The following is a 22,543-nucleotide window of genomic DNA, read 5'->3' on the forward strand; positions in this document are numbered from 1 at the left end:
GGACTGGAAACAGAAAAAAGAGCCCGGCCTTAAGTTTTTGAATTTTTGAAACATGAAATAGGAATCTTGAATATCCAAAGGGATTATCAATCAGAAACTGAATCCTGAGGATAGAATTTTGCCTTCTCAGGCCACTGTCCTCACCATGTAGGTGAGCTGAGATGATCTTAATGCATCTGGTGATAGATCAAACAAAAGACTAGGGGGCTGGAGGAGGATGAAACTGTTGCCACAACTGGATTTAGAGGAAGGGGGTGAAGCATGTGTGCATGTGAGTGTTGCTTGGAAAAATTTTGTTAATGACAAACAGATGGAAGCCATCACATTAAACTTTCAAAATAATAGAGAGCTGAAAGATGCGAGAAGCCCATTTGCGTGGGCTCTTTTAAATAGTTTTGGGGGCCCTTTGCTCAAAGTGGTTAGAGGATATGTGTTAAGCTCATTACTTATGGAGAATTCTTTAGAGGAAGTGAGCCACAACCATCAAGCCTAAAAATAGGCTTAAATAAAAACAGTCCCAGTGTCTCCCTATCTATAGACCCATCTGATGAATTTTATGGTCCAGAAAAGTGGAATCAGAGGGGCATAAAGGAGGCTGAGACAACTAAGAATCACATTCCTCTAATTGATGGGTGACTTTGACTCACTTTCCACCAGATGGTGGGGTGGCTTCGGATGGAAACTCAGTAAAAGATGAAGAATAAGAGAAAAGAATCGATTGCCAGTGCATGGAAAAAGATTCAGGTGAGGAGTCTAACCTGGAACAGTATCATATGATAGAAGGAAAAAAGGTAAGGACTAGTTGAAGCAAGAGAGATGTCAGTTGTTCCAGTTGAAACTGGGCCTGGGTCTGAACTGAGTATAATGGGGGAGTTCTGTTCATGCAATGGTTACCCTGCTGAAGTTGTGGCACACTGACACTGGGACTGGACTAAGATTCTGATTTGGGAGGTGAAGATTTTCATGGGCGTTTGCTTGTATGCTGAAAAAGTGAAGACACTCAGCTGTCTGGTGAATGTGTTTTTTGAAGGGTTTGAAGAGCAAGCTCAGAGACTCTTTGAGGACTTAGATTCTGACCTGGAAGTTGAAGATTTTCAAGAACAAGTTGTCTACTTGGGTGCTGAAAAAGGTGAAGACGGCCAGCTTGCTAGTGGGTATTTCTTTTAAAGTGTCTGAACAAAATCTTACAGATTGTTTGGAGAAATAAGAGAGTGAAGAAAAAGGTGTGTGATGAGGAATAGGGGGAACATGGGCAGTATCAGGGAAGCCGGGAGATGAAGAATCTGGAATTCTTTATCAATCTTTTGGATGTCTTCAACGTGGCAATGGATAAAGAAGCTTTGGTGTTGTCTTGATTTTTCACCACGGAAAATGAAATCTCTTGGAATGATTTTGAAAGGCATCCACATGATTGGGAGCTGGAGCTTTTTTCAAACTTCTTTGAATTCCTTTATGCCATGATTTTGAAGCTCAAAAGGAAGATAGAGGAAGCTGGAGGCTGAACAGTGGAGGCAGATCTGTTAAGTCTTATTACGTAGAGATTTTTAGGATTGAGGGGAGTGGGGGATTGCAGTGTTTCCCTTGGTGGATGATCTGGAAAACAGATAACCCAAGCAAGGTGGCTTTCGTTGCATGGGAAACAACGAGGGGAGGTTTTTCACTTCATATAAACCTTAGGAAAGAAGGGTGGATTTTGACAAATTTGCAAGGAGGATTAGGAGAAACTCCAGCCCATGTTCCTCCACTGCTGGTTTAAACTGCTGTGGAATGTGGCTCTAAGTGACAGGACAGAATTAGGTATCATTTGGGACCAACAATGAAAGGAGAAGAGCAGTCAGCATCTTACCATCTTTTGGAATTCGTTTAGGGAAATGAATATTAGTGTCTTTGAGGGTACTGAATTATCTAATGGAACAATCATTGATAGATTTCTAAAATGTTCATTTTCTTTAGAATAGTGCTGCTGTTGTCAACTATGTTCAGGACATTATAGATTTTATTAACTTTTTGTCTTCTAAATGATTTGATGAACATGGCTTGATGTAATAGTCATGGGCCCAACTCTGGTGAGATATTGTCCACTTTGGCCCATTGATCTTACGGGCTTGTCCTATAAAAGGCGCCTCACATAGTTGGAGCCCAAACCATCCTTATAAGCCAAAGATTTCCTTAGTACACATCCGATGTAAGATCGTGACATGCTCTCTCGTCCAATCTCTAACGCCCTCATCAGGTGTCTTACAACTCTGTGTAGGATCCACCCACATGATAATATCCTCAGGTGGCTCTAATACCGAATGTAACAGTCTTAGGTCCAACTCCGGTGAGGTATTGCTCGCTTTGGCCCATTGACCTCACGAGTTGGTCCTATAAAAGATGCCTCTCATAGTTGGAGCCCAAACCATCCTTATAAGTCCAAGATCTCCCTAGTACACATCTGATTTGGGACCGTGAAACTTGACAACCATTTGGTGTGCCTAATTATTATATTTTGCCTTGTGTAAAATATAACCTACTCTCCATATGGGGAGTGCAGGTTTGGTTTGGAAGCCCAGTTGGTGCATAAGTAATTGCTAGATGATAATGCTATTGTTCTTGATCTTGTTTATTTACTTTTCCCTTGTATTCTCTTTGGAAATGGTGAATGCATACTTGAGATTTGTAGTTGAGCTTGTGCTTGTGTCCTTTGGCTCATCCCTTGACCCTCCTCCATAGGGGTGGTCTGGGCTTGACTTCTCCTAGGGGGAAGAAATTTTTAGTGGCACATGCATGTGTTTGTATGTGGGACGTCAGAATGTGCATAGGGAGGCAAAAGAGGGATTTGTACTTTTAAAGCTCTGTTTGGAATTTGTGATTAGCAAGATCTCTTTGTCGTGTTCATCTCCCTTCTTTGTTGAATTCTTTTTCCTCTGTTTTCCCAATTAAGAAAAACAAGTTAAAGTTCTAACTGTCAAAGCTTAACTGGGAGCATTTTCATGCGAACGTAAGTAGATATGTGCATGCAGGCATCCTTGGGAATGAAATGGACATTGCCCATGTCTTTTGAAGGGTCAGTTGGGTTGGTCCTAGTCCTTGGTTGTTATGTGAAGTGGTTGTTCATAGGCCATTATTATGTGTGTTTTTGCTTGATAATTTGATGTTTTGCCACTTCGCCGGACAATCATGTAAATCAAATGCGTATCGTGACAAAGGGAACAACTGCTATCGAATTATGCATGTTCTGCTTTTTAATTTGGGATTCTTAGTGCAAATATATAGCTAGTAACATTAAAAGTGGATATTTGACAGATGACCAAGAGATTGCTGCAAATTGCAAATGCAGAAGGGCTCCAGGTTAATGAGGTAATGTTCTGTTTATATATATATATATATATGTATGTATGTATGTATGTATGTATGTATATGCATATATATATATATATATATGTATGTATATATATAGCATAATTTAATATTGAACTATATTGTTTTACATTGGTTTTTGTTTTTTGTTCTTTAGTTTGGGTTTCTATATTGAAAAGTTTGGATGCAATCTTATTTGAAAATGGAGTTTTTCTCTGATTTTTAATTATCTTTGAAACCTGAAAATAATCTTATTTGTGATTCAGAATTCACTCAGCTCAGATGTAATGGAATTTAAGGTTGCTACCATGATAATTTCAAATGCCCCCTAAATTTGTAATAATGTCTGATCATTGTCATTAGGGAGAGCCTTGACCCAATGGTATGGGGTTAACACCCAAACCCGAAGGTTACAGGTTCAAATCATGGAAACAGCCTCTTCAAATGTAGAGGTAAGGCTGCTCATGCTTCCCATATGCCCCTATATGGCATGGGAGTCTTGTGTATTGCTACATATATCTTATGAGTATCACTGTTTATTGTCAACTTATTTTCTTTTGTGGCAGAATTTGAGAGATTTCTGGTAATTACCAATTTTTCAATCTTGTACATGAATTTTTGATGATCTTAATAAGGACCATTGTTTTTGGATTTGATGCTTTAATTATGCCACTTCCATTTTTTTTTTTTTTTAAAATTTGAACTAGGAAGATTCTTAAAAAATTTGCTCATTTTATGTGCTCGCCTGGAAACATCATCTAGCTAAACACTTTGGAAGTCACCCGTCTTTCTGGCTGTTATTTTTTATCAACATTACTAAGAACTGATCCACCAGGATTTTAATTTTTCTTCTCAGATAGCCCTTGAGGAACTTGCTGAAAGAGTCAATGGAGATATGCGCATGGCACTAAATCAGTTGCAGTATATGAGTCTCTCCATGTCAGTCATCAAATATGATGACATAAGACAGCGCCTTCTAAGCAGTGCAAAGGATGAAGATATTTCACCATTTACGGCTGTTGATAAGTATGAATATTTGCAGATCTGGCTCTAGATGCGTGATGCTGTGTTCTGCTGTTTCCTTACATAGTTACACCCTGCTTTGTCTTCTTCTGGATTTATTTTGAACTGTTTTGAGTTTGACTTCTTGGGTGGAAAACCATTTTTATGCTATGATCTAGTAACTTCTACAGTCATTGATTGAACTGTGAACTTCTGTAATCTCCTGCTTTTCTTTCAATTCATAGCAATTGTGGTTATGATGATAAATTTTTTCGCAACTTTCTTGACACTTTGGAATGGAATGTTCATATATTTATGGGGATGAAGATAACTTGGTTTATGCTCCGGGACAGGATTCAGTACATGGCCTCGCTCTGGGATTTTACAGCTGGTTGTTTTAAAGGGTTGCGTTTTTTCTGAGTTAGTAGGGTTATAGCGTGACTGGCTGGCTGTGTTATTTTGATTATATTTCTTCATCTTTGTTCTTTTCTCTTCATTGAAGGATTTCTTATGCTCCGTATTGCACATTCTTTATTCTTTAATGAAATTGTTTCTTTTGTACTCCAAAAAAATAAAATGGTACATGTTATTTTTGTAAGCAATCTAGTTCTCTGCATATATGTATGTATTTTATGCCGACATATTCTTATCCAACACACATGTTCTTGCCTACACCAAGTTCCCGTATGATGCTATTAATCTTTTCATTTTCGGTCTCTGCCATCGTTGAGCTGTTACATTTGCTGTCCAGTCTCTTCCTTTTATTAAGTAATCAGCATGTGATGCAGTAATTGTTATATATGAATGTTCAATCACAATCTCAAATCTTTTAGATTTTTTACACACTTGTATATGCATAATGAAATTTCATCATGTATATTTGTTCTGTGTTTGTAAACTGTAAATCTTAACGTTAGCTAACTATTTGTCAATTTATGGCCTGTTTCTCTGCATTGTGCAAATCATATTTGAGAGTAGTCTTATCCATTATAGAATGTAGACTCTCATAATTATGGTATTTCTTAGCATGCCTGAAGTATTCCTTATGCTAACATGTTTGTTATTCTTGCAGGCTGTTTGGTTTTAATGGAGGGAAGTTGAGAATGGATGAAAGGGTTGACCTGAGCATGAGTGATCCTGATCTTGTCCCTCTTCTTATTCAGGTTATTTTCTTGCTGGTGCACTGATTTAGGTATCATGTAAAATCCACAAAAATTTAGACTCATATGAGTGATGATCTAAGACTAGCATTAACCTTCTATTTTCTGAATGTTCTACTATTATTATTGTCGTGATGATGGTTGCTGTGGCGACGACGGTTGTTTGAGATTTGAAGAATGCAAGGTTAAAAATTACTGATTGACACAAACAGAGGCTAATTGTACATTATTCTGCTCAATAGGTTGGCTCACTGGGTCAGAGTTTGGTTGGATGGCTAATCACTTGAATAATATAAAAATATAAATTTTTTTTTGACAAAATGTGTTCTGGAAAGATTAATAGGGGTTGATTCTTTGGCAACCTTTGAGATGCACTATTCCAATATTTTAAAATTCAACGTTGGTGTCCAAATCTCCAGTCAATATTTTGGCTAAAATTACCACTAAGAAAGTTGCATTCTGAAATCTAGTGTTTTATGGATGGGCTAAAAATTTGACATCATTTTGAGTGCATAGATTTGTTGTTAGGAAATTGGGGAACATGAGAATAAAAATGCAGCAGATGATGGTACATTACCTTCTCCCTATGCTAATCTATGGTTGATGTCTCATAAGGAAGTTGTTTTAGGGGATGGTGTTTTACCAATTTTCATACTGTTGGAAGGTTGCTCACTTCTACTTAGAAACAGATAAATACAGACCTTCTTAGAAGGATTATGAAGTTCGAGATCTTCTTGATAAGATGGTGATGCTGGAGCTGAACACCAAAAAGACCAATTCCTCCTGCTCAGTGTAGTATTTCATCACTCAGGTTACTGTTCATGTCGCTGTAGCAGCTACTGTTCATGGCTTCAGGCTTCTGTAATGTATGATTTTTTAGTGGTTTGATGTTTCCCCTTTTATGTAGTCTCGTCTCTAAGAAGTCGTATGACTGGCATACAAACATTTAATGCGTGCGGGCCCAATGTTAAAGGTTTAAGAGTGTAACCAAGGGCTAGACCGTGGGGTATTTCAATATTTTTAACACTTTTAAATCCTTTTGCAGTCAGTTTTTCACTATTGTTTTCCTGAAATCAGATTGCAGAGACTTTCTGGAGGCTATTCAGCTCTAGGATCTCATGTGTTATCATTCAGATTTTGGTTATTTTTCCTTTATTTTATTATGAATCTTTAAATTGCATCAGATTGGTACCAAAGTGGGAGATCCAAAACGACGATTAGGTATGGCTATTTAGCAGAAGAGAGTACCTCCATGATGCTGAAGACACCAATCAAGGATTATGAGGTGGATTGGGGGAAAGGTCACAATGTCCTCTTGATTTTAATGGGGGCAAAATCATGCTTGAAGTTGCAGACTTCTATATGATAAAATGCATTTTGGGATTATTTGGATTTGGAGGCTGGGTTGGAAAACTGTTTCTAGTGCAAAGCTTAAGTTGAGGGTATTGCACTTCAGTGGCAGAAGCGAGTTGAAAAACCGCATGTCTGGCAAAATAAGCACAAAATCAACACACAGTAGCTCTTGAAAGCAAAACTGCAAAAGTAAATTTTTCCCATTGATCATGTAATGAAGTTGTCAGGAAGAGCACCTGGCTGAAGGTAAGATGGGAGTTGTCTATTTATTCAACCTAAAAGGTGCTGAAATTCATGCTTTGATGACAATAAAGAGGGTGTAACACTATGGAGCAAGGAAATTCTTACTTGACAATTGATAACATCTAATAGCTCTATTTGTTGTGGTTTCAAGTATTTAACTTCTTGGAATGGATACGATGGTTCTTGATCCTGTTTTTCCCATTCTAACTAATTGTCTTAAAAAAGACTCATGGGGTAATCTACTCACTTTCTGTAGACACCAAATCATTTCTTGGTGCCAAAATAGGATAAATGAATGTGGTATAAAAATGATAATCTTGGAGATTAATGCTGACTCTTGATACTGTTTTTTTGCAGATCATTTGTTACTTTGTTCATCATGGATTCCTGTCTGATCATCAAACTGTAAACTTTGTTGTATAGAGTAAACTAAGAAAGACTTGTTGTAAAGATGGACATGGGGGAATCTATTAACTTTCTGTAGACACCAAATCATATCTTGGTGCCAAAATAGGATAAATGATTGTGGCATAAAAATGGAGGATCAGAATATGATCTTGGAGATTAATGCTGACTCTTGATACTCTATTTTTGCAGATCCTTTGTTTCTTTGTTCATCATGGATTCCTGTCTAATCATCAAACTGTAAACTTTGTTGTAACGAATAAACTAAGTTTTCTTATTTCCTTGCTTATTTGAAACATTCATTGCTAATTTTTCTTATTTCCTTGCTTATTTGAAACATTCATTGCTTATTTAAATGTATAATATTTGGCTATACATTATTCTAATACACAGATTTATTTTTGTAACAATATTATAGGAAAATTATATTAATTATAGGCCAAGTTTGGCTGGTAAAGATGACAATGGGATGAAAAGGATGAGTTTGATTGCCCGTGCTGCTGAGTCTATTGGAGATGGGGATATAATAAATGTACAGATTCGAAGATATCGACAGTGGCAGCTCTCTCAGAATGGTTCTGTTGCATCTTGTATAATGCCGTATGTTTCCTGAATTCAGCTGTAAAGAATGTTTAGTTTACTCCATGAGATTTTCAGGTCGCCCTCCAATTGATATTCATGATTTTTATTTTAATTTTAACCAGAGCTGCTTTGTTGCACGGGCAAAGGGAAACACTTCAACAGGTAATGGATGTATATTCTGTGCAGTTATCATTTATTTTGCCTTTTAAAATCTATTTGTTCCTATAGTAATGCTCTAGCAAATGCATTCAGCAATTCCTTTTAGGGTAATTTGATAAATTTTGTTTTCTTGCTATTTTTGTTTCAAAGATCGCTTTCTGCTCCATTCCCAGTTCCCAGTGCCGGGAAAGCATATAGGAGGGATGCCTGTAGCAAGGTTGCTAGAATCGGGATCCTACATAGGATCGTTGGGAGGATCTGCAGGATCGGATCATAGGATCGGATCGTGGATCGTAAGATTCTACTTTCTATGTAAAATGAATTAAAAATTTATATACTTGGCAACTTATGACCACTCTGAATAAAAATAATCCTAAAAAACTTGGTAGTAGGTTTAAGAAATTTCAGGAGTGTGGCTAAGCTTACTAGCTAGCACCTAGCAGGTTTTTTCTTCAACAATTTTGACCCTAAAAAAATATATAAATAGCCTGAACTGCAAAGTGTTCTGCAATGGGTAAACTGTTGCTAGCTTATTTAAATAATAATTATAATTAAAAATAAAAACAAGAAGAATGAAGAGAAGAAGGAAGAAGAAATTGCTAATCTTAACTCAATGAATTGATGTAAATATCTCAGTTTCTGCAGTTTTGTCTTCAGATCATAAGAAGAAGGAAAAAAGAAGGAAGAGGAGGAACTTTTTGTTAGTCGTAAAAAAAAGAAGGGGAAAAATAAAGCTATATGCTCTCTGCTTTTGGAAAAAAGATAGATCTCTGGCTTGTTAATATTAGTGTAAAAAAAAAGAGGAAGCAAGTAAAAGGAACTACAAAGATAATGCATCACTGCTACTGGCCTGCAACTTTAAGCTTTCAGCCTGACTCTGCTGCTCCCTATTTGTTGAAGTTCTTTTCTGATCTCAAAGCTCTCAGCTGGCCTCTACTGTTGCTGGAAGAAGGAACGGTCCAAACCTATTGATAGACAACCAAGGATCTGTCTATCAAGAACTCTAAGCTCATAGAGAGCTTTCAATTTTGAAGAAAGAGCTGCTCTCTTGACTTGGATCGACAAATCCTAGAACATTCTTGTTATGTTGCCCTAATTTTGATGCATTTGAGCTAACTAGACCAAATTTTGTGTCTATTGCAAAAGGAAAGTGTTTGGGCCAGTAAAAATATATATTGGGCCTTTTTATTTAAAATCCTAAATAGGAAAAATCCATATTTCATTGCAAAAGTAGGATCGCAAGTAGGATCGCAATTTTAAGATTCTAACGATCTAGATAAGATTGTACTGGGATCCTACTTTATTAAGATTCTGCTTAAGATCCAGATCGATTAGGCAAGTATGGATTGTAGGATTGTTGAATCGCACGATCCAGGTCAGGATTTTGATAACCATGGCCTATTGTAAGGATCACTAAACATTTTTACACACCTGCAAGGCCTATGGCAACTGTTTCCACCTTGTCATTTTCCCTCCATCTCCCTAAGAGTTCCATGTCTTGGTACTTAATGATTTCATCTGTCAAGTTCTTGACATTGAGAAACTTCCCTAAATGAGTTGGGGGAAAAAGTGAAATGAATTGTCAAGTATACCCTTATATTATGCTGTATTATGCTTTTATTTTGTCCAATTCGTGATTGAGAAAGGAAGAAGATAATTGAAGGGTTTTTTTATTTAATTATTAATATCATCTACTTTGGAATTATAAGGCTTATTTTTTAATTTTATTTCTTTTAAAGATCTAATGTTATTTGTTTCTGCATTTTGATTTAGGGTTTGAGCCTATGTATTGGCTGTGGTATGTACTTTTAAGGGAGCTTGCATGATTGAGAATTAAACCCTAATTGAATTTGTTTTTGCCTTTCCCTTAATTTTTCCTTCCTCTTCAATTTTTTTTTTCCTAATTTTTCATTTTTTATAGAAAAAAAAGAAAGTTTATTTGCTGATTGAAAAAAAAAAAAAGGAAAAGAAAGTTTATTAGAACAAAAGGGGAAAAAAAATAAAGAAGTGAACTGAGGTGTCCTCGCACTGAAAGACACAAGAAAAGAATAAAAAACAATCAGCTCAATAATGCCATTCAATCGGGGTTGACATCTTTAAAGCAACAGCCATTGAAACAACTTGCACTAAAAGCCCAAATAAATGTTGAATACTGCACCGTTTCTCAGAGTTAAGCTAGAGACAATCTCTTGGCAGGAAAGATACAAGGGCGTTCTGTTCGAACTAAGTTCCTGCAAAACAGCAAAGAGCACACTTCCTCAGCATCTTACCCTTCTCAAAACCAATAAAAGAGATACTCAAAAGCTTCTCCATCAACTTTGGACACCCCCAAACTTCACCAAGTACTCCAAATAATCTACTCTCTGACCCCAAGCTGATGAATAGTGCAAAAAAAAAAAAAAAAAAGGAACATTCTCCAAACTACTCACAAACCAAAAGCACATGTATGGAGACAAAACCTTAGAAGGCCTTGTGCTCTATTGAAAATTTTTAGCCTTAACATTATTAAGGACCACTGACCAAGACCAAACAAACGCCTTGGGAGGGACTTTAGCCTCCCATATGCACTGATGAAGAGGGGAAGACACATAAGAATTAAAAAGGTGAGGAAAAAGGACTTGTGTGAACAACCACCTGAAGAATCCAAAAACGACTTCCTACCATCATTCCTGCCCGAGATCAAAATCCAATGCAACAAACAAAGAAGGGGGCTCCTCATGACTTCATGTGATTCAAATCCCTTCTAAAATGAAAATCTCAGTAGAAGTAAAGGAATCAACCATTTGTTATAACAAAGGATGGAATCACATCAGTATAGAGAGAAGAAAGACGATACAAACGAGCAAAAGAACATGACAATGCTGAATCTCCACCCAAACATCCTCCAATAGTGAAATCAGTTACATCCATGGTTTCAAAATCTGGGCTGGCAACAAACACGGAAGAGCTACTAGGTTGAACTGGTGAAACTGGTTGACAGACAGGTTTGAGAGGATGGTGACGACAACAACAATGACAACGACATCCTATTAGTTAGTTAAAATAAAAAACAATTATTAGGTATACCCAAGATTATTTTTTATTTTTCTTATTATTTCTAAAATATTCTTGAAATTTATTATTATACTAATTATTATTAGAAATTATACTAATATTAAATGGTGATGCAAAAAATATTTAAAAAATTTACTTAAGGATAAATGAATTAATGGTTTGATTAATTTGTATGTGTGTATACTCTGCAGTTTACACACACATGTTGTCAATAATAACAGTAAACGGGTTAGTGGCTGTATTGGTAATATCCTTGATTCCTTGGTCTTCCTATTGGGTTTGAATCCAATTGATTGTATTTCTCCACTTTTTTGTTGAGAGGGACTGGGTTAATGGTCCGCCTTATCTGTCTGAGTCAGGCCAGATTGCTTGGTTTTGGCAGTCCCGTGTACTCTTCAAATTCTGGTTTGGCAATACACCTAGACTGGTAAACAACCCAGTTATGGTCCAATCCAGTCTGACTGCCCTGTCCAGTCTTAGGTTTTAAACTATGGTTATATCTTCCCAATTTAAAATTTGTCAATGGAATAAATACAGGGTAAACTTGCAAAATGAACCTCCAAAGATTCTTGTTTGAACATCTGAGACCCAAATTAGCATTCCTTCCATTTACCTACAAGCTGAACTAACTTCTCCTAACCGTGCCAAGATGAGTTTATCACCAACTGAAACTGCCACAACCATTTAGCCAAAAGAGCAGTGTTTTTATACACCAAATTACCTAGACTGAGAGCTCCCCTCCTCCTCAGACTTACAGTCAACCTCCCATCTGAGCAAATGATCCTACCTTGTCACTACCCCTGATAAAATAAAATCCACATAATCTCTTTAGCTTTTAACTACTCCAGGGATTTTAAACAAAGGCAAAAAATAGAAAGGAATTATGGACCGACTAGCTTGTATGATGGTGATAAGGCCACTTTAAGAAAATAAAGCGCATTTCTAGCCGTCCAACCACTTAGCTACCTTAGTAACCCCTGGATCCCAGAAGGCTAAAGAAAGAGACTTCCCTCCCAATGGGACTACTAAACAAGTTAAAGGCTAATCTAGGACACCATAACCAGTTAAGGAAATCAACACCAAAACCCTATCAGAACTAAGATCAACAGCCCCAACTTCACTTCTCCCCAAATTAATTTTTAGACCAGAGAACCCATAAAAAATCTGTAAAATAGGAAGAATATTTACAAAAGGCTCAACATCATCATCTAGGAAAATAATAATGTAATTTGCAAGTTGCAAATGAGAAAAAAACCACCCCCTCTCTCCGTGCCTCAACACCTCTCATAACCACCCTATCCACAGCCCTCTCTATAATTCTACTCAACGCATCCAACACAAGGATAAACAACCCCTTGCCTTACCCCAATAGGAGACCTAAACCAATCTTTGCTCCCCATTATAACCACTGAAAAATATAAGCATTAGATAAATACACCCTCGTCCATTTCCTCCATCTATCTCCAAAACCTTTCCTTCTCAAGTCTTTTAACATCTTGCCCAAAAACTCCCAACTAACGCTATCTTTTTGAAGTCCAATTTAAACAAAAATGCCCTTCTTCTTACCATGATGAACATCCTTCATCACCTCATTAACTACTAAATTGCATCCATAATCTGCCTACAAAGCACTCTAGGCAATAGAAATATTGTCACGAAATACAGAACTCAACCTATCTGCAAGAACCTTAGCAATGATCTTATAAACATTAGATGTCCTACTTTTTTCTTTGTCTCTATTGTGATAAAAGTAGATAAAACTTTTCCCTAACTTTCCATTCCCATGAAACTCATAAAAGACCCTTTTAAATTCTCCCTCACCACGTCCAGCACCACTGAAAGAAAAGCTATGCTCAACCCATCTGGACTCGGAGCCTTCTCCCTCTCTAAACTAAACACCACCACCCTAACTACCTCTACTTCAAAAAGCCTCTCATTTGTGAACAAGTAGGATCCAATCCAAGATCTCAATTTTCAGCGTATCTAAATCTTTAAAAAATCAGTTACTTCTTTTGCATTCACCTGAACATCACTCACAAGCTCCCATTCCTTAGCTCCATTTTTAAATATAATTATGTCTCATTTGCCCGTTAACCACCCTATGAAGAAGCTTTGAATTACAGCAACCCTTCCTCACCCACTTGAACTTAGATTTCTGCCTCTGAACCATGGTCTTAAATTTCCACGAAATTATAGAAACTTCCGTTGAAATTTCCGGTTTGCATCACCCTCCTAATCGAAATGGCATTTGATTTCCGTCTTGCATAATTTCCATTGAAATCTCAACAAATCATTTGGAATTTATCGAAATCTCAAAATTTTAGCGTAACTTGTCGAAATTTGAACTATGCAGTGAAATTTCCTCGGAATTCAAATGAGAGATTTAGGAGTAAAATGAAATTTCTCTTTGAATTTATTTTATTTATTTTTATAGAAAAAAAATATTATCACAAGTGTTTTGAAATTATATGAAGAAATAAACTTACAACAACATTATAATTAACCATCCATGCCTAAATTATCATTATTTATATAATAAATAATATTTAAATGATTTATGAATTTAATTTGTATGCATTGATTATGCTTAATGCACATTATCTTACAAATACGTTTGATACACATACTATATTACAACTTTTCCAACTGATACACAATATAGATGTATTTAACTTGTAATATATTTGTCCTAAATTTTACATTATTATGTCTGTTAACCATTTCTAAAGTTTCATAAAGGCTTGCATGTTTTACTATTTTTTTTCATTATTTTTTCAATTTGAAATCGAAATTTCTGTACTTTTGGAGCTTCGAAATTTGAGTTGAAATCGAAATTTAAGACCTTGCTCCCAACTACTAAGCTTTTTTAAAATTACAGTATTACACACTTAACTCAATTGGCAAACAAATCTGCTTAGCTCCTTTATCTGCCAAAAGCCCCTTTATCTTCCTCTTCTCTATCCAAGCACATGATTCACTCAAACATTCACCTTTTTCACTCTAATATCCATAAACTCCTCTAATTTCCACTGCTTTAACACCTTTTTCACTCAAAATACTTGCTTGAAGCTTCTAAACAACAACAACAACAACAAAAACAACCAAACCAAGCCTTAAGTCTCACTAGGTGGGTTTGGGTACATAAATCCTTTTTTGCCAATTTATGCGATCATGGACAATTTCTTTCGATAAATTCAGGGCTATTATTAAATCCTTACTCACTATCTCATTCCAAGTTATTTTTGGTCTACCCCTATCCCTTTTGTTACTCCTCACAACAACTAACTCACTCTTCCTTGCTGGCGCGCTATGTGGCCTACGTTGCAAGTGCCAAAACTATCCGAGTCATCCCTCTCTTATCTTATCTTCTATAGGAGTTACGCCTAACTTACTGCAAATATGTTCATTTTTTAATTTATCTTTCAATGTTATACCATTCATCCATCTAAGCATTTTCATCCCGACAACTTTCAATTTTTGGATATGTTGTTTCTTAGTTGGCCAACATTCTGATTCATATAGAATAGCTGGTCTTATAGCTGTCCTATAAAAATTTCCTTTTAATTTTAAGGGTATTCTACGATCACAAAGCATACTTGAAACACTTCTCCATTTTACCAAAATTGCTTTAACTATATGCATTACACCCTCTTCAATTTTTCCTTCAACTTGCATAATAGATCCAAGGTATTGAAATCTACAAGTGTTATTTATTTCTACATCGTCAAGTTTGACTTTATCTCCGATATTCCTCCTACTATTATTGAAATTACATTTAATATATTTTGTCTTATTTCTACTTATCCTAAAGCCTCTAGATTCTTAAGCTTCTCTCCATAATTCTAACTTAGCCTCTACTCCACCCTTAGTTTCATCAATTAATACAATATCATCTGCAAACAACATACACCATGGAACCTCATTTTGGATACTCCTAGTTAGTTGATCCATCACTAAAGAAAAAAAGGCTCAAAGAAGATCCTCGATGTACACTTATTGTGATTGGAAATTCTCTAGTCTCTCCACATATAGTCCTTACACTGGTCATTACATTATCGTACATATCCTTAATGACATCAGTATGCCTACTACATACACTTTTTGTTTTCCTAAAATCCACCATAGAACTTCTCTAGGTACCCTATCATACGCTTTCTCTAAATCAATAAATATCATATGCAAATCCCTTTTCTTTTCCCTAAACTTTTCTATTAATCTTCTTAAAAGATATATAGCTTCTGTAGTAGATCTTCTTGGCATAGAACTAAATTGATTTTCTGAGACCTTCGTTTCTAACCTTAATCTTTGTTCAACTACCCTTTCCCATAGTTTCATCGTATGACTCATAAGTTTAATTCCACAATAGTTATTAAAATTTTGAATATCTCCTTTATTTTTCTATATTGATATTAAAGTGCTTTTCCTCCATTTATCTGGCATTTTCTTAGTTTTTATAATTGTGTTAAATAAATTAATTAACCATATAATTCCATTATCATCTAAGTATTTCCAAACATCAATTGGGATGTTATCCGGTCCTATAGCTTTTCAATTTTTCATCTTTTTTAGTACAAACTTAACTTGGTTAACTCTAATCTTGTGAATAAATCTCATATTTTTAATCTTTTGTTCATTTTTCAATTTTAAGTTTAAGTTTTCTATTTGGTTTTCATTAATACTAAAGTAATTTTACCATCTTTCTTTTTTATCTTCTTCCTTAACCAAGACAATATCATCCTCACTTTTTATACATTTTACAATACCTAAGTCCTTACCTTCCCTTCTTTTGTATCTAATCTATTATAAAAATTATTAAATGATCTATGTTTAGCTTCAGTAATAGTTTTTTTTTCATCTTTTCTTGCCTCTTTATACTTTTCATAGTTATCTATGTTTATACATTTTTGCCATGTTTTATACCAAATTCTTTGTCTGTACTACTTTTTGAACATTTTGATCCCACCACCAACTTTCTTTGCTATTCGAGAATCTTCCTCTTAACTCACCTAAAATCTCTTTTGCCGCTGTTTTAATAGAGCTAGCTACCTTACTCCAAAGAGTGTTTGTGTCTACATCATTCTCTATAGTCCAAGTATCATCTTTGATTATTTTATTTTTAAATTTCATTATATTTTCTCCCTTTAGGCTCCGCCATCTAGTTCTCTTACACTGATTTATTTTATCCTTTCTCTTCCATTTCTAATACATATATCTAACACTAAAACTCTATGTTGTGTGGTTAAACTTTCTCCTGGGATAACTTTACAATCCTTACATGATAAACGATCTACCCTCCTAGTTAAGAAAAAATATATTTGACTTTTATTTTGTCCATTTTTGAAGGTTATTAAGTGTTCTTCTCTCTTCTTAAAGCAAGTTTTCATTGTAATAAAATCATATGACATAGTAAAGTCTAAGATCATCAAATCATGTGACATAGCGAAGTCTAAGATCATCTCCCCAAGCTGATTTTGGTTTCCATATCCATATCCTCCATGTATTCTCTCATATCCTTTATTATCCATTCCTATGTGTCCATTCATATATGCTCCTATGAATATTTTTTCAATCTCTGATATGCCTTGTATAATACTATCCTTATCTTCCCAAAATTGTCTCTTAAGATTTTCTGATAAGCCTACTTGAGGAGCATAAGCACTAAAGATATTTATTATCTCTTGGCCTAAGACCATCTTGATTTTTATAATTCTATGCCCTACTTTATTTACATCTACAATTCTATCTTTTAAGTTTTTGTATACAATAATTCCTGCCCCATTCTTATGTTTTTCTTTTCTAGTGTATGGTGTGTACCAAAGTTTAAATCCCGATTTATCAATTTCTCTAGCTTTCTCCCCCACCCACTTAGTTTCTTAAAGGCAAATTATATTAATTTTTCTTCTAATCATTGTGTCCACAATTTCCATGCTTTTACTTGTAAGTACCCCTATATTCCAAATTGCTAATTTAGGCCTAGTCTCTTGAACTAACTTCTTTACTCGCCCATCTCCAGAATGATGCGGGAACCCTCGCATATTTGACAAAGTACTCGGGTGCCGACACGTCGCTTCGCTTTGGGGCACTGACTTAGCCCACCCTCGCCCACTTTTCCCTACACCCAGGTGGTATAAGCGCAACGTGTTACTTGTAGGGGACACTTTAGCGAATATTCAGTAAGAATTCATATTATAGTGATCTGACAAGTTTTACATTGGCTGTCAGCTATCTAACATAACCCTCCTCTTTTTCTCGGGCTTGGGATCCGCTGTGTGTGAAAAGATTAGAACATTAAGTGCTTCACTGGCGGTGTTTTTCTTGAAGCTTCTTCATAAGCCTAAATCCCCTACAGCTCATTAATTTTCCATTTATTTTTTTAGTTTTCATTACTCTGTTATTTATCCTCTTCTCCTTTTTGTGAATTGGTCCTGAATCAGTTGGTATCAGAGCTGTCCTCTGATCCATCCTGCTACAATGTCCTTCTTCCTTACTCAGGCTATGCATCCATGACCTTGTTTCCCAATTACTGACTGAGCAGATGCTGCCCTAGCAGCTTCATCTCAGCCCTGACAATTGCAACTTTAGCCCTAATGCTCCTCTTTGATTACTTTGCCAACAGCACAGAGAACCTTTTATCTGATCCTTCAACTAAAATGGGAGATTGCTGCTGCTGCTGCTGCTGCAGCACAAACAGGGAGGAAGTAGCAGAACAGAAGAAGAATAAGAAGAAAAGACACATTGCTGTGACCTGTGAGATTGCTCATAATCAAAAGGAGAAGCTGGAAGCAGCTTTTAGAAAACAATACTGCTCCTGAAGTCAAAATCCTTTTCCCAGAGAAGATCAATGAAAATACCCAATGTAGAAGTTTTGTGCCATTGGAGAAGGCCAAACCATTGTCAAAGTCCAATCTCGCTGGAACAAAGCCTCCCCGCCCCCTTTTTTTGTTTTTCCTAGTGGTCCTCTAATTATCATCAACAATTGCTTTACTGGATGTCCGACAGCTGCAGGCAGAATTACTGGAAGCCTCTTCTTACCTCCCTTGCTGTGACAGCAAGTCGCAGCCCTCTATCAACTGAACATGAGATCCCTAATTCCTTTTCTTTTGTTTTCCCCCTTATGCTACTTCTCTCCTCCATCCAAAAACTTTTGTTTATCCCTATTCCCCTTTTAACCCAGACCCAACAGTGCCTAGCTCTGCAGCCTCCTATTTAACCTGAACCTGATCATTATCTCTGCTTAAAAGCCCATTTCACAATTCAGCCCAAATTTTTACATAGATAATTTTTCTCTACCTAAAACATGACTGAGCCCACTTGTCTTTATTTTGTTTTTGGAGCAGGCATCTATATTTTTTTCATCATTTTCTCCTATATATATATATTGGGATTACAAAAATGTATTAGCTATCATTCAAAGGGGTAGAAAGGAGGAGAACAAGATGTTCTCCAAAGATCAAAATAAATGAAAAGAGAAAACAAACGGAATATTACAAAAACACTGCCTTCCAATCCCTCACAAGATCAGACAATGGTATAGCCCAGAAAAAAACTCCCAAAAAGAGTCCAAGATCATTCCTCTGTGTCACGGTTCGACTATTTTCACACTGTTGTGAAGGGCCATGCGGCGCTAGCTAAAGCACTCTTGTTTTAACTAACCAACCTATCATTTACCAACATTCATCCACGAAGCACTTTCATTAGCATTCATTCAAATAGTAGTGGAAACAGTAATCAATTCATGAAAGTCGTGGCAAGCAAGCAGTAAACATTGAAGCAAACGTAATTCATTAACAAATCCTCCGTTGACATTGTGTACTTAGTGATTGAGGCAAGTAGGCTAAGCACGTTGACAATTGCTAGTGAGTATTACAATGATTGATGAACACTCACCCTCCCCTAAAGAGGTTTTTATGTAATTATCATCCTGGTACTAGGAAACATCAAAGTGACCGAGGAGTCATACTGCCTTATTTGGCATACAAAGACTACTAGCAGAAAATAACCCTATACTAGTATTTACATGATGGAAACCCATCCCAAACACACGAGATAAGCGGTCACAGGCAAACATAATGCCCTAAACAAGCTTAGCTCGTGACATTCTCCCCCACTTATGCGGTCGACGTCCTCGTAGACTTTTGGCGGTAGGTACACTTCAAATTTGTCCACGAACGGTTGAATATCTTCCGCAGAAATCCCGCTGATTTCTTTGTCATCAAGGCATTTCCACTTCACTAGGAACTTCTGCCGCTTCTTCCTTGAGGATGTGAACTTTCTGTCTGCAAGGATCTCTTCAACGTCATGTCTGTCAGGTTGCACTGTCTTCAACTCTGCTCTATCGGACTGACTTCTGCTCAGGTCATTGGTGTTGGCGTTGAATGACTTGAGGGAGTTGATATGAAACTGCGGTCTTCTCCCCTTATCTGCCCCCTTCTTCATTTACTTAGAAGCTTTCTCCAGATAGGCTTGGGCAAACTCTACATTTTGTTGCCCTTCACTGGTGAAGATGTACGCCCTGGGACTCTTTCGTCTGTGCGGCTCACCCACTATGTGAGGTAACAGCGGCAGATGGCCTGTAACAAGCTCAAAAGGGCTCTTGTCGGTTGTTGAGCGCCTTTGGGCGTTGCCACAGAATAGAGCCACATCAAGTAGTTGCACGCCATTCTTCTGGTTGTCGTTGACACAATGGCACAAGTACTCATCTAGTAGCTCTTTGAATCTCTTCATCTGTTTGTCTATCTGTCGGTGATAACTCGAAGAGATGTCAAGATGTGACCTGAATATCCTGAAAAACCATGTCAAGAAGTTGTCAGTGAACATTAAATCTTGGTCACAAATAATAGCTTGGGGAACACCCCAATGTTTCACAATAGTCACAAGGAACAATTGTGTCGTCTCCTCTGCCGAATAGTACTTTGGTGCGGCCATGAAAGTACCATACTTCTTCCGCTCTCCCTTGTCTTGTTGGCAAGTGAGACAAGTTTTGGTATAATCAACCACATCATCCCACGTGTGCGGCCAATAATACCTTCCCAGTAGTCATGTCATTGGAGTCATTCTCCGCAAATACCCCTCAACGAACTTCCTACAGTATTTAGTAAGGCCAAGAAAGGAACGCAACTCCTTCATTGTCGTGGGGATCTTCCGTTCTTGAATCATCCTTACCTTCTCCATACCCCTCCGGATACGACCTTGTTCAACCACTTGACCGAGGAATTTGTTGCTTCGCCGAGCAAAAGAGAAATTCTCCTTCTTCACATCCAGACTATTTCCCCTTAGCCTGTCGAACACCTTTCGTAGATGCTCTTCATGTTTCCTCTGAAACAACGCCGATGCTCCCAACGGTGTTTTGGAAGGGCGAACACATCCCGCTTCCAATTCATCAAGCTATTTCCCTAACTCTACTATCTCGAGAGGCGCAATCTGACATGGCCCTTTAGCAGGTGGTTTCACTTCTGATAACAACTCGATCTCATCCTCCACAGTCCGTTGTGAAGGCAAATTGTGAGGTAGCTCATCCGACAACACCTCCTTATACTCATCCAACACCGCTTGGATGGTCGTAGGCTCCAGCTCTTGGCCTACTTCTTTGTCTACCACCACCGTGGCTAGACGTGTTTGCTCACCCTGACCTAATCCTTCATTGAGTTGTATGGCTGAAAGGGACCTCCCGTCGTCTTCTTTCGTTGCAACGACTTGCACCATGCACGAGTGATCTCCCATCAGACACAGGGAACCAGCCGAAGGCATCAACATTGCCCTCGTCCCCCTTAGGAACTCCATTCCTAGAATGACTGGAAAGTCATCCAATGGCACCGCTGTGAAATTCGCATGACCTTCCCACTGTCCAAGCTTTACAGTCACTTGCTTGGCTACTCCCAGAGTAGGCTGGGCTACAGAGTTAACTGCTTTCATGCGTCTTGTATCATTCTCTAAGGATAAGTTGAGTCTTCGTGCTTCCAACTGTGAAACAAAATTATGAGTAGCCCCCGTATCCACCATAGCGTGAGTACTCTTCCCATTTATCTTCAAGTCCACAAACATTAACCCTTTTGCTCGTGTAACTTTTGGTGTTTTTTCCTGCTTTTCCAATGCGCTCACCAGCCGCACCGAACCTACCCTCGGGGCATCATCTTCTTCCTCATCGCCGTCCACTGCCTGCTCTGCAATGAAAGCCTGTAAAACATTAAGTGATGCTTTGTGAGGGCACTCAAAAACTCTATGAAGCCCACTACACAAGTAGCACGAAATTTTACTCTTCCCCTTTTCATTGGGTGTGTTGAACCCTTGAGACGACGAAGCTTCCTTTGAGGTTGATGATTTAGAGTTGGCTCCCCCACTCTTGGGTTTGCCATTCTTGAAAGAATTTCCACTGTTTCCCTCTCCGCCAAACCGTTTGGACGAAGTGGTATCATCACCAGCGTAGTCAATCAAGTGTTTTGCAGCCGCTTGTGCAGTTGACAAGTCTTGAACCCTTTGCCTATGAAGTTCAGTTCTTGCCCACGATTTCATCCCCTCAAGAAAATAGAACAACTTGTCCTTACATTAAAGCAGAAAATTGTTTCACATATTCACTGATCGACCCAGTATGCTTGAGGTCTCTCAGCTTTTTCCTTGCATTGTACTCAACATTTTTAGAAAAGAATTGGGCCTTGAGCTCTCTCTTCAAGTCTACCCAACTATCAATTACACAGCTTCCATTTTCAATTTCTCTGTACTTGGTACGCCACCATAGTTTGACATCACTAATCAAGTACATGGTCGCAGTATCCACCTTTGCCTGTTCTGAGGCCATCCTCACAACGCGAAAGTACTGCTCCACATCAAACAAGAAGTTCTCTAACTCCTTGGCATCTCGGGCACCCCTATACGTCTTGGGATCTGGCACCTTGGTCTTGCTAACTCCCGGAGTGTTGGAGTTTCCCATAGAAAGAACCATCACATTCATCTTTGCATCCAGATCTGCCATCCTGGCCTACAAAGTTTCCACAGTGTGGTGAAAGTCCTCTAACATTTCACTTGTCAAACTTGCTTGATGCTGCTGTGATCCCATCACTTCATCAACAAGTCCCCTCAGTTGGGCCATCTTGTTGGCTATATTGTTGGTTGTCTCTTCAACTTGTGCTTCCAATGCACTGATTCTTTCAGCGTGGTTTGGTGCCATGGTCACTTACCAAAGCTTCCCAAATCCAACAACGAAGGCAATCAAATTCACGTAGCAACTCAACCTTGGGCTCTCACCAAGT

The 22,543-nt window shown here is 37.6% G+C and overlaps 1 protein-coding gene across 2 annotated transcripts in view; it reads left to right on the top strand.

Moving 5' to 3' along the window:
- The window catches only part of LOC131149133 (replication factor C subunit 1), a 72,176-nt gene that overhangs the window by 21,596 nt on the left and 28,037 nt on the right, over nucleotides 1-22,543 (top strand). For both annotated transcript variants that reach the window (XM_058099253.1, XM_058099254.1), the window contains exons 12-16: nucleotides 3,289-3,342; nucleotides 4,199-4,368; nucleotides 5,417-5,507; nucleotides 7,924-8,105; nucleotides 8,210-8,249. In XM_058099253.1, coding sequence (XP_057955236.1) covers nucleotides 3,289-3,342; nucleotides 4,199-4,368; nucleotides 5,417-5,507; nucleotides 7,924-8,105; nucleotides 8,210-8,249 — 537 coding nt within the window. The remainder of the gene's footprint in view (nucleotides 1-3,288; nucleotides 3,343-4,198; nucleotides 4,369-5,416; nucleotides 5,508-7,923; nucleotides 8,106-8,209; nucleotides 8,250-22,543) is intronic.

The sequence above is a fragment of the Malania oleifera genome, chromosome 2 (genome assembly GCF_029873635.1).
Source record: "Malania oleifera isolate guangnan ecotype guangnan chromosome 2, ASM2987363v1, whole genome shotgun sequence".
In the NCBI taxonomy this organism is placed as follows: domain Eukaryota; kingdom Viridiplantae; phylum Streptophyta; class Magnoliopsida; order Santalales; family Ximeniaceae; genus Malania; species Malania oleifera.